This window comes from Telopea speciosissima, chromosome 11, assembly GCF_018873765.1.
Source record: "Telopea speciosissima isolate NSW1024214 ecotype Mountain lineage chromosome 11, Tspe_v1, whole genome shotgun sequence".
Taxonomy (NCBI): Eukaryota; Viridiplantae; Streptophyta; class Magnoliopsida; order Proteales; family Proteaceae; genus Telopea; species Telopea speciosissima.
The window spans coordinates 32,161,027-32,174,568 of record NC_057926.1 but is presented as its reverse complement, the minus strand read 5'-3'; the positions used below and the strand labels follow the sequence as shown (position 1 = coordinate 32,174,568).

General features: G+C 39.8%; 1 protein-coding gene across 1 annotated transcript; it reads left to right on the top strand.

The window, feature by feature from the left end:
- Positions 1-2,463: 2,463 nt before the first annotated feature.
- Positions 2,464-10,648, top strand: LOC122644959 (sorting nexin 2A-like). Its single transcript, XM_043838318.1, is given in 3 exon segments — positions 2,464-2,598; positions 10,127-10,312; positions 10,394-10,648. Coding segments are annotated over 3 exon segments (576 nt in total).
- Positions 10,649-13,542: the final 2,894 nt, after the last annotated feature.

Below are 13,542 nucleotides of genomic sequence, written 5' to 3'. Positions count from 1 at the left end.
CCGATAGAGAATGCGTTCTCAATATAAATATATGAAAATTTTTGCTTATTTAAATTTCTAATTTCTTAGGTTACGGCTAAGGGCCAATTCTGACCGATCCCAATCTGATTCAAAACAAAATTGATAGAGCTTGAACCCGTCTATTCTTGGTTTTAAACTCTAGTTATAGAAGCAAAAATAGTCACACGCACAACGTTTTAAAACAAGGAATTGGGGATGGAATTATAAGGGAGAAAGATATAAGGGAGAATCTTTCTCCAACGGTTCTCTCTACCAACCACCAGCTGGAAGATAAGAAGAGCCTTGCTCTAACGGCTATCTCAGCCAACCTAAAAGATAGAAATCCAATCAAGGAAACCCAATATAGTAGGTGGATTACTCAATATCCCATTACCATGTATAGAGGGATTCTTACCTTATAGGAATCAATCCCAAGAAACATAGAATTGGCTCTGATACCTAAAAACTTGCTTATTCTAAGGTTTCTTGGTATGAATCGGCTATATCAGATCGACTGGAAACGGGATCAGTTACGGCTAATTCTGATCTGAATCAACCAATTCACCGATCCGATGCACACACACAACACAACACAATACACACACAGAGAGAGAGAGAGAGAGAGCTGCTAAGCTCCCTAATAATGTAACTGGTTCATACCTTAGTGAGACCTATTGGCGGGAGCTTGTTAAATCAAGGTAGAGAAACAGAGAGAGGGGATGGCGAGCTTCAGCTCCTTTTTGTTGTTAGGTAATTCACTGGTCTATACCTTAGTGATCCATTTATAGGTCTTATTGACTTATGGGGCAGTTTTCTGTCCGGATGTGTGGCCATATTAATTGTTTCCAAATACAAAAATTTAGGACAGAAGCTCCATTAATTAATAATTACCAAAAGAAAGAAAGTGTTCAAGATTACCAAAAGAAAACGGCAACTAATAAAGGAAAAGTTTCTACAAGTGTGCAAACCAATAAATGAAAATAACGGTCAACATTTAATTTGTACCTTGTGAAAGGCTAGGCCGCGGCAATTTGAATCCTCTGCTGCGGCCTACCCATGCGGCTGCCATGCGGCTGTCGTGCAACCTCACACAGGCAGGGACGAAATGACCACCATATTCCACCCGGTCAGGGTGCTCGGGCAGTGAGTAAGGCGGTCATTTCGCCCTTGCTTGTGTGAGGCTGCACGCCGGCGGCACAGGCAGGAGGCAGTAGAGGATCACGATCCACAGCGGATGACTAATCCTTGGCCAATGTAGATAGATAGGGTATCTTTGGAAAATTATCTTCTCAGGTTCTTTACCCGGTATAGTTCCCTAGTGCCTCTAATAAGAGGGGGTGTACCCCACCCGGGTAGTGTGTTCGGGTAGGGGATAAAGTGGTCATTTCCGCCCCTATGAGAGGAACCGGACTAACTGTACCAGTCAGGAACCTGAGAGGATAAAGATCCGGGTATCTTTTGCAATTTTTTTGCATGTTACATTTTTGGTTAATCAGTGAGGTTTCTAATCGGTTTTGTCCTAAGAAGTTTGGATCAGAATCAGCCCATTTATCTAATCGGTTCCATTTTCAGATCCAGAATTGTATAGAAATTTGTGGGTCGGTTCTGATTACAGTTCGAATCCCTAATTGGTTCCAGTTACTATCATGGAACAAGAACTCGATCGAAACCTGTAGAAAACACCGAGTTAACTCGGTTTCCCAGGTTTCCGAGACTAGTTGAATGGGGATTTTATAAAATCCCTGGATTCGATCGGGTTTCGAAGGTTTCGACTAGTTTCGACCATATTTCGGTGATTTCGATAGATATGCCAATCAAAACTAGGAGAAACTTGGCTTGAAACTATGACATATAAGTATTTATGCCAGAAACTCCCAGAAACCAAGCCAGAAACCAGGACAAACACTAAGTTATGTCGAATATCATTTGTATTTCATTTACTTAAGATATTATTCATAAATAAGCAAATACCCCCTATTTGAATCCAATAAAAATAGTTAAAAAATCAAATTTCAAAAGGAAAAAATGTCAACTCCCAGTTGAAGAACAAAAATTGGATTTTTGATAGTAGGTGCAATTTCCAACTTTCTAATGTTAGGGTTTTTCTCAAATCTACAAATTCCATAAATCTTAATATGGTAAAACATTGCTAAAAACCAAAAGGGTAAATTACTGATCACCCTTTGGTTTTCAATCGAAACTCAGATCACCCCTTGGTTTTTGAAACAACTCAAATCACCCCCTAATTTAGACCCAAAATGACAAATTAATCCCTAACGTTAGTTTTATGTTGTTAAGTGATGATGTCAGCCAGTTAAATAAATTTAAATCCCTAAACTATCCTTGATCAGTGTTGATTTACGATTTTACCCTTGTAACTAAAAATCCCAAATTCTATCTTCTTCCTCACACAACTCTATTCCTCACCTGCAACTCAATCTCAAGTTGAACTACACCGGAGAGATGAAAGAGAGTAAAGAGAAGAAATTACGAGGAGCTGCTTGCCCGACGAGTGAGAGCACCTCGATTCACGGGAATCAGCCAAAGCTAACCAGAATATTAGCGGAGAAGTTGTTTCTGGCGGAGAAGTTGTTTCCGGTTAGATCAAGGTGGAGGAGATTTGAAATGTTGGAGAGGGTTCTGAAACTGAGATGAGTTTTGGGGCTTCTCAAGTGGGTTTCTTATTCTTTCTTATCGAGGTGGAGAATACGACGCAGATCCCTAGTTGTAGAGACAGTGCTGAGAAAGAAACTCCTTTGAAAAGACTGTGGTTCCCTTGTGGGTGAAGGCGGAGCAGACCTTGCAATGGGGTGCGATGCTATCTTCGAGACTGAAGTAGGCACATCAAGCGACACACTTCGCTTTTGCCGGAGATGAAATTTAGGGATCGGCAATGAAATAGGAGGAGGTGAGTTCGAATAAGTTGGCCCTGCCTAGAGCTCAGAGTAAGTTAGGTCATCGCTAAAAGACCTTTCAACCTTTGTGGCCTTGATGTTGATAGTTAAGGCACTACTGCTTTTTCCATTCACAGGGGATGGAGTTCGGGGAGGAGAGCAAGCCTTATTAAACGTAGCAGGATTGTTAGAAGGCTTCCATGGGGTTGGTAGAATACCTCCTCCAGATTGAAAAGTTCTACAATTGATCTCACTGAAGCTTCTGGATGGAGAAGAACCAAATCCATCATGGATACTAGACCTGTTCCTGATGTAGTACTGATTCCGATGCTGCACAACAAGAAGTATCTCCAACTTTGACGGATTTGGGATTGTTTCCTACTAGGGATCTGCGTCATATTTTCAAAGGAGTTTCTTTCTCAACTTTTATTTTCTCTACTTGTTTTTCATATTGGGAACCCTCTGTGGAAGTTCCTCTATTCGGCTGTGGAGAGATGAACCCTCTGTGGAAGTTCCTCTTCTAGAATGTGGTTCGAAGCTTCTTTGTATTGTATGAACTTCGGGGCTAGAGTGAAGCAGAGGGCGGCGACGGTGGCAGTGCTGCCAACTGAGTTGCAGGGAAGGGATGGGGTATTTTAGGATGAAGATGAAGGAAGGGTAGTAATGTAAATTTAATTCTAATGTTTTAATGCAAGGGTGAAATAGTCCTTTCAAACCAATAACTAACTACAAACTAACACCGTTACTATAGAGGGGGTAATTTGAGTTTTTTCAAAAACCAAGCGGTGATCTGAGTTTTGATTGAAAACTAGGGAGTGATCTGTAATTTATCCAAACCAAAAGTACATTAAAATATTCATTTGTTTTGATGTCCAAAAAATTATTTTCATCCAGAGCGATTTTGACAGCATTTGTTCATACCAAATTAAGTTTGACCGGTACATAACTCCTTCAAAATAAATCAGATTTAAGCAATCTTGGACTTACTGAAAAGCTATCAAAACAAAGCTTTCTAACAAATCCAAGATTGTTTAAATTTCATTTATATTGAAGGAATTATGTTCCGGTCAAACCTTATTTGATACCATGTCCAAGAACAATATACAGTATCAAACTTGGATCTAATCCCAAGTAATATTTTTAGTGTTCTCTATGTGAAACTAATGCATGGATTGAGTTTAAAATATAAAAAATAGGCAGCACAACAAGAATTAGGATAAAAAAGTAACTTTTGGGCCTTGAAACCAATGTTCGAGTTAGCCTGTAGAAAGTCCCAAGTTTCGACCGAGATAATTGGTTGTATATTTAATTACTATCACCCAGTGCCTACAATTCTTTAAAATTTCACCAAACCATACAAATAACCAAAAATCCATTTCTCAATATTCAAATAATTAAAAAAAAAAAATCATTTTTAAGCATACAAATAATCAAATATCCATCATTAAACATACAACCAATTATCCATTCATAAGTATACAAATAAAAATAGGAACTAACCACTTACATGAAAATTATCATAAAAAAAAATACTTACAAGAAAATGTCTAGTACTAAGCATATCATGAGTTCCATAGTTAGTAAGTTTGCGTATTTTATGAAGGAAAATTTGTAATGTTACGTATAATTGTATAGATGCGGTAAAAAAAATGCAAATTTTAATGTACAAAGTATTTGACACGTATTAAATGTATTATTCATTTAAGTGTTTTGAAAAAAAAAAACAATTGAAAAATTCCATCAGAATCCCCTACACCTCGTGGTCTTGCCCTTTCCAAGTACCAAACTAGGCAGTTGGAACCCTAGCCCCTTGCCCCCTTCTTCTCTATCTTTGTTCCCGGACAAGTTTAGCGGCGTCTAGCAACTGAGGCTCTTGACTTAAGACATCATCTGATGCAATTCTTTGTTTCTGGTGGTACTGAGAGCCCAAAAATTTTAAAATCGGACTCTATCGATTCTTCACTTTTCTGACAATATATTATACCCAAAAATCCGATTTCAGATGCAAATTGGCACGTAAAACAGTGTTGAAGCTCATCCGAGGACCACACAGTGATCCATGGACCACTTAAAGTGATCCATGGATTGAGTCAGACTCTACATTTGTTGTCCACTCAATTCAATCTAGATTACTTCCATAGTTTGCACTTCAAGATTGTATGTTTCTTCAATCATTTTTGAGTTCCATTCCATGGAAGATTACACACTGTTATAGAGTGGCATATCACATGATTCACATTGCTGACTTCTTGGTGAAGGATGCTGCAAAATCAGAGAATTCAGATTTTATGGTTCAATTTCCAAGATACATCAATGCATGAGGAGCTTAGCATTGATGCAATGTCAATACCAAGATTTAGATTCTGTTAGTTGGGAGGGGGGACAGTGTTTGCTGATGGCATTGTCGTTGGTAGGGCTGTTTCTCTTTTAACCTTCGGCCTGGGAATGCTCAAGGCTCTATTTGGTTGCGAGGGGAATTAAATGGAAGGGAAGGGAAATTTTTCAAACCTAAAAAAGAAACTTTCGTAATCATTACCCCATGTGATTGGATAAACTGCTTCAATTTCTTTCCATATATATATAGTAAATATAAATTTTACATGTGATATTTATTTTATATTTTAAACCAAAGGCTCCGTTTGGTTGCAAGGGGAATTAAAGGGAAGGGAAGGGGAAATTCTCAAACCTAAAAAAGAAACTTTTGTAATCATTACCCCATGTGATTGTATAAACTACTTAAATTTCTCACTATATCTAGTAAAGATACATTTTACATGTAATATTTATTTTACATTTGAAACGAAAGGGAAATGGATGCAAAGTAAAATGAAATTTAATAACCAAATATGGAATGATTTGGAGTTAGATATATTGTTACATGGTGTCACATGGGGTAATGATTAAAAAAAGTTTCATTTTTAAGTATGAAAATTTCACTTCTCTTCCCTTTAATTCCCCTTGCAACCAAACGGAGCCAAAGGGAATTGGATGCAAAGTAAAGTGGAATTTAATAACCAAATATGGAATGATTTAAAGTTATTGATATTGTCACATGGTGTCACATGGGGTAATGATTATAAAAATTCCTTTTTTAAGTATGAAAATTTCCCTTCCCTTCCCTTCCCTAATTCCCCTTACAACCAAACGGAGTCTGAATCCTTTTAACGATAAAGGAAAAAAAAAACCCTTCTTGTTATATTATCTTTTAGAATCTAATCTCCTTGATACAAGGAATAGATTGAAAGAAGAGTTTCCTTGTATATCAAAACCTCTCACTTGTAAAACCGTAATGGACTCGGAAGAGACTTCTCTACTTACAAGGCGGGCTGTACTTCCGTGCGCCCAACTTTGCCCCACATACAAGGCGATGGAAAGTACCGCCTTGCCCCTGCCCGAGCGGGGGTAAGGCGGTACTTTCCGCCCTCCTTGTATGCTGGGCAAAGTTGGGTGCACGGAAGTACTGCCCGCCTTGGAAGTCTCCTCTCACTTGTAAAACCGTAAGGACTCTCCTCTCACAGCTTAAAAGGAGAGAAGTCTTGAGAAAAGAATAAATGAAGAAAACTATTCATTCTGTGGACGTAGGTTCTAAAGAACTGAACCACGTTACATACTGTGTCATCTTCTTCTTCTATCTACCTTCTATATCTACCCTATTATCATCTCTAACAGAGAGAAACAAAGTTATGATGGATCGAACCACCATAAATACATTAAGTAATAGATATTCAAAGTTGATTTCGCCCCCATTTGCCAAGGTGGGCTGATCAACAAATAAGAAAAAGGTTTCCCCTGGTGGAAGTTGGCCGGTTGGATGCGCCTGAAAGCAGTTGGGTTTTTGTATATTACATGTACATTCATGTATTAGATCAACATCTCTGATTAGTTGAGATTGATCTACAATCTTACCATGTTTGATAAAACATGCCTTCCCAAGACCTTCTGAAGGAAAATAGCCACTATCCATTTCAGGAAGTGGTGGATCACCATGAACTTCGCCTCCCCAAACCATATTAACTGCATAGAGGCTTAAGAAATTGAAGAGCTTGTTGGGCCAGTAACCAAGCAACTTAAATTCTGGTCCCCATGTTAGTCACCAATCTCTAGTTTTCATGTCCTACATTAACCACATCAGCATAGTCCAATCAAAAAGATTAATCATCAATCCAACCTCACCAATAAACATCAATTAAACTCAATTAGGAGATGCCCCTAATTGTTAATTTCCAATATTAAGCTCACAACATGACACTGTATATCCTCACATTTTGATCTCCTGTGATATATCTAAAAATATACCTATACACGTGGTAGGATAACAAGAATGTCCTAATACTTAGGTAGGACAAAGTGAACCCCATATAATTAATACACCTGAGATATTAAGTCTTCTATTCCCTTCCAAGACGAGTCAAAGCAACCAACCTAACTCAGTGGGCTGTAACAGCTCACGCTCCACTCAACTGGGTTGTAGCACAAACTGACCTAGAGGTTAACCTTGGGTTCATCCGACCATTCTCTATTCATTCCATAGGTCATCCACCTCAGCTAGGTCGGAATCAAGCGGCAACATTATGAAATGTAATAGTTAAACCACATCTTTGTTAGAGATGCTATAGTTTCTATAGGACTCATAACCAGCCCAATCTGCACCTCCAACTTAGAGTTATTGATCTTGTGCAAGTACAAAGGTGGAGAAGAAAAATAAAGAAAGAAGCATTCCAATATTTTATCTTGTGTGTGTGTGTGTGAAAATAGTAGTGAAAATCACCAAAAATTAGTGGATTCACCTGAGCAATTAGTAGCGAGTTAATTCACCCGTTCAATTTAGATTGAGCATAGGAACTTTAATTAAGAATATTTTTCTTTTTCTTTTTCTTTTCAAAATAAAAGGAACTGAAATGGGAAAGATTCACAAAATGCCTCACCATGATTAAACCTTCAAACTCCTCTTTGACGGAGCACAACAATTTAGGAATTAATTAAAAAATAAAGAAAATGAGGTTGGTCTTAGTATTGGCTGATTTTGTTATGTGCCTAATGGGATCCACTCTAGTGCATGGGCTCTAGATTGGGCCAGTCTAGTGTGGGATAGGTTAAAGGGCTTGATTCAATGTGTTCCATCAGCTCTGGAGCTTTTGGCGTATCGGTCAAGTACCTAACGTTACACACTTATCCTCAGCGACTCTCATTCTATGCAACTCTCACTCTGGCGGTAGGTAACCATTTCGAAGCGGCTCCGCTCTACCTCAGGGTTTTTGCCTGGTAGTAGGTAGCTCTTTCTTGACCAATACTCCAAAAGCTCCAGATCTGATAGAATGCGTTAAATCAAGGCCTTTAACCTATCCCATACTAGGCTGGCCCAATCTAGCGCCCATACACTAGAGTGGGCCCAATTAGATATATAACAGATTTTGTGTGTTTCCTATTTGATGTACGTCGCTAACATTCTTTACATTGCAAGAGTTTAAGATGGATAGGTGAATTCTACCTCTACCCCCACAAAATCATCTCTCTCTCTCTCTCTCCCCCCCCTCCTTCCAAATTTAGAAACTTCAATGATGAAAATATACGAGAAACTATGGACATCACTTGTATCCAGTAATTCATCCAATTGCGAAACCTAATTAGTAGTTATAGGAGACATCATAACAAGGAAGAATCATGAAAAGTAAGTACCTTAATTAAAAGGGAAATTTATGTCTACCACCCCTAAGTCCTAACTCTGTTAGTTTTGAAATGACAATTTTACCCTTGTACTCTTCTTTTTTTTCGCTAAAGGATCAATTTATTAGAAAAAAGTGCAAAAACAATTATAGAAATCTAAATTTGGGCAGCCCCATGGCATCCTGAGCAAGGAGCTCACCGATGTGACTCAAAAGGGAACAATTAACAACTGATTCTCCGGTCCTCGTAGCCCTTTTAGTGAGGAAATCCGCAATGGGATTAGCCTCTCTATAGCAGTGAGTGATTTTCCAGTTACAGGCCAATAAAAAAGGCTTAATCACTAACCATTTTTTCTGAATCCACCAAGGGAACTTGAAAAATTGCATCGACAACACCACCGAAACCGAGTTTGATTCTATCCATAAATTAGATAGACCCATCTCCTTAGCCATAAAAAGCCCCTCCATAAGAGCTTCAAATTCTACCATGAAGCTACTAGCCACGTCTAAATAACGGCTGAAAGATCTTACCACCTGGGCATTTTGATTGCGAAACACTCCTCCTGCCCCCGCTCTACCTGGATTGCCAATCGAGCTACCATCAATGTTAAGTTTCATTCAGTTTGTAGGGGGCTTGCACCTATAAACTTCAATGATCCCTCTAGATCCATTGGTAGCAGAATTTATGCCCAAAATCCTAGCACAGTTGAGGTCTTGGACTGATTTTACCCCTTTACATCCCTGCGAGCAATCCTTTATCTCCCCTTTAATATATGCCAAGACTTGATTACCATCTCGATGCACACCTTTATGTCTTCTCATGTTCCGTTCTTCCCACAAAATAGCAGGCACTATGGTCACCCCAGCCGCCCAAGGATCTTTCAGGTTCGTGCATCTCTGCTTCCTCGACCACCACCCTAAAAATTCCTCAATTGAAGCGTGCAGACCCCAACAGTGGCCAAACCAAGAGGTAACCTCTCCCCACACTGCATTACTGTACTCACACGAGAGAAAGAGGTGCTGAATTGACTCGGCTTCTTTATTGCAAAGATGACATCTAGAAGCCAGATAGATGCCATGTTTTTGAAGAGTCTCTTGTCAGTAGGCAATTTCGCATGCGCCAATCTCCACCCAAAAATGGCATGCCTCGGTTGAGTATGTTTCAGCCACACGAGATTGGCCCAGGAAACTTTGGAAGATTTCTTTCTAATACCTTCCCAAGCCGACGTCACAGAGAAATCTTCTTCAATAGATAAACACCAATCGCCTTGTACTCTTCTTTCTTTCTTCTTCTTCTTCCCTTATTTCCACTCACCACCATCGCCGCCACCACCACCACCCACCATTGAGTCCCACCTGAACTGCCATGTGGCAGTTCCTGGATCGATTCTCTATCTCTGCGACAATCTCCCTTTGCCTTTCCCATGCTATGGAAGATGAATCTGTACCATATTTGTAATTTTGTGTTTCCTTTTTTATTAGAGGTTTTTTACTCTTCCAGTCTTCTTTCCTTTTCCTCTTTATTATCAATAGTTGTTGATTAGTTTTAAAACCAAATTAAGATGATAGGGCTCTGAGAACCAGGGCTACGAAGAAGCCCATCTCTTTGCATCTCGAGAAGAAATGGAGACTCTCATCCTTGACAAGCCATTAAACGGGAAATCCTTCACCAACTACCATAGCGCCATGTCTTCCCTGGGTGATACACACCATCCCTTATCGCCTCCCACAGTAGTAGTCGCACCAGGCGATGATCCTTTGAGCTCGTCTTCGCCGTGATTTAGGGACATTCGAAACCCTAATCTATCTGATAATTCGTATGTTGAACCTTTAAAGTCCTACAGAAGGTTCTTTATTTTGCCACGGCCGAATAAGAGCATAGTGGAGAGTCAGTCCGTGCAAAACTAGGAATTTGTTGAATAGAGGCATCTGGCTTTGGAGAAATACCTGTGCAGATTGGCAGCACATCCGGTGATCAAGAATAGTAAGGAAAAGAAGGTGTTCTTGCAGGCCTGCGGGAAGCTTCCTTTGCCCATGATGACAGATGTGGCCTCGAGGATGTTGGATGGCGCGGTCAACCTTCCGAAGTAGTTGTCTGATGACGATGATGGAGTCGTAGTAAAGGGAAAGGGTTGCAAAGGGGTGGGGCGGGTGGGTAGGTTTGTAAGGGTATTATGGGTATTTAGATTATATTTAAGCAATGGCATCATCACTTAACTGTTCTAATCTAATGGTAGGGGTACGATTGTAAGAATATTTTAAACTACAGGGGATGTTTTTGAAATAGATGAAATTTCAGGGGTGGTAGACGTAATAGTTTGAAACTACAGGGGTGATAAACGTAAATTTCCCTAATTAAAAAGGAAAAAATAAAACAGCAATACATGCATATTATTAATTCGTTTTGATAAGAAAATGGGGTGTTCACCCTTTGTGGGCTGACAGGAACATTGCCGTGTTGAGCTGATTCATGGAATGGCTTGAATTCTGCTTAGGCTAAATTTATTCCAGCTATTTCTTAATTTTGGATTCCATATATTAATGGTGTTATACACTACAATAGCCACCCAATAATAATGAGACATGTAGCATCAGAGAAGACATCCGGCCAGATGAACTAGAGAAATCATACTCACATGGGATCCATCTCAAGGGTCCAAGGTGTGCTTGGGGTAGTGTAAAGCAACTGGCTCACCTATTGGGTCATTGAGCCAGGCTAAAAGTAAGTCTCCATGCCTTGGCACATCATCACCCAGTAAGTGTGATTACTCAACAAAGGCTTTGGCACATCATCACTTACTAAGTATAGTTATCTACCAAAGGAAACCACCCTCCACACTACTGTTGGGGTAAATTCCACACATCACCCATTATGATTTTAATGATAACAAATAAGTTAGTTGTACTAACTCTTGTCTAAAAGATGCATAGATAAAGAGCAGAGCATCAAGTGAGGGGGAGCACTCAATTCAAGAGATTGATGCTCAAAGCAAATTGAACTTATCCAATCTTGCAAGACATCAAAGAATCATGAAGAATGGAGAACAAGTTTTGAAGTCAAAGATCAAGACAAGTGAGAGGAACTCTCTTTGAAGATACTCATGTAAAGAAGTAAAGTTCAAGACTTGAAGAAGTTTGAAGACTTAGAATTGTACTAAGTTGTAAATTTATTTGTTAAAGTTACAATTGATGTAATGCATTCATCCATTTAGAATGTCCTTAGGAGGTGATTTGACCCCTTAGACATGTGCCTATTGAGTTTTGGAACCCCCCAAACCAAACCTCTTTTGGAATCTCCCAAGTAAGTCCAATAAAGGACTTATAATGTCAGTAGAAATTTTATGATCCAGCATACCGGATCATGAAACGGCATACCGGATCAGTGTTGCACTCTCAGGAAAATGCTCATAGTAGCCTTCTGAAGTACGCCGGATTGTAATCCAGCATACCGGATCCTGAACCGGCTTACCGGATTAGTATATTACTGTTATGATATGATCGTTACTCCTGTGTTTTTAAACGGAAGTTAGGTGATCCGGCATACCGGATTCCCATCCAGCATACCGGATTATTTATAGACTATGGGATCCGATCCTTAATTGGATTCCTAATTAATTCTAGCCTCTTTGGCTATAAATACCCACTTATTTTAGGCTCTAATGACCACCACTAATCATACCTAAGAACTTTCAATACAAGATACATTGCAAGTGAGCCAATCATTCATTGTAAGCATCAAAGCATCACAAGCTCACACACTCAAGACTACTCTACCTCAATTAGCTTCAAGCTTCAAAGGTGGGAGATAGTTTTATACATCTAAGGTTGAGGTAATCCTAATCTTAGTACACTTTTACTTTATGTTTTAATTGAGTCCTCTTGCTCGGAATCAAGAGTAGTGAGTCCTCTTGCTCGGAATCAAGAGTAGTGTTGAGTCATCTTGCTCTCAATCAAGATTTGTATGAGTCCTCTTGCTCATAGTCAAAATTCGATTTAGTCGAATTCTCTCTAAGGTAAGAGGAGTGGACGTAGGCAAGTATTGGCCGAACCACTATAAAATCCTTGTGTCTCTCTTCTTATTGTTTATTGCTTGTCTTTACTCTTCTCTATCTTTATTGTTGTTTTTAATTCTACACAGTTCTTTTATTTTTCGAACCTACACCTATTCACCCCCCCTCTAGGTGATTTCACAGCTATAATGGCATTAATGAGCATTTAATGATGCTCACCAAATAAGGCCCTCAGACATGTAGGAGACCTTATCAGATAGGGACTCTCCATAACCTAGTAAATAGGAACACTCCACCTCCTGACAGCCAGGAGGGCTCCATCTGTCTAATGAAGACCTTCTCATTACTACGTCAATCAAAGGGAATCAACCCTATAAATTGGAAGTTAACCCCCCCATGCAAGGGGATCACACTCTTGAAACTCCTATTGTTTCATCTGTTTGCTAAAAGAGACCTAACTTAGGCATCGGAGAGCCCTAAGTCAGTACTCCACTGGCACTCATCTCCCATGTTTGTTTGTCCCTCTATGTAGGTTCTACCCTCGGAGGCCCCACCAAAGGTTTCTTGACGCAATAGATTGACGCCTTCTGTTGGAATGGTTCTTATAATCTAACCCACTTGAGCATCCTCTACCAATGGTTGAGACAACTCTAAACTCGTAACCCAACTGCTCTCGTGGGAGAGGACGTAGACGCCCTTCCTGAGGAAACGCTGGAAGGACCAATCCCTCCCGAAGGTTAGCCTCTCTAGTGGAGCGACAGGCGGTCCAAGAGAATCTAGCCCCAAAGTCAGAAGTACCGACTTCCACCAACCTTACTGATGGGTACACCGAGATAGCGGTGGAAGAACTTCCACCTCTGCCACCTATCCCTGCCATGATGATACCAAAAATGGTTCATCCCAGCACGTTGGAAACTAACCCGTAAGTTCGGGATTTACAACTTCAGATCCTACAGACCAACCCCTTTCTCAAGG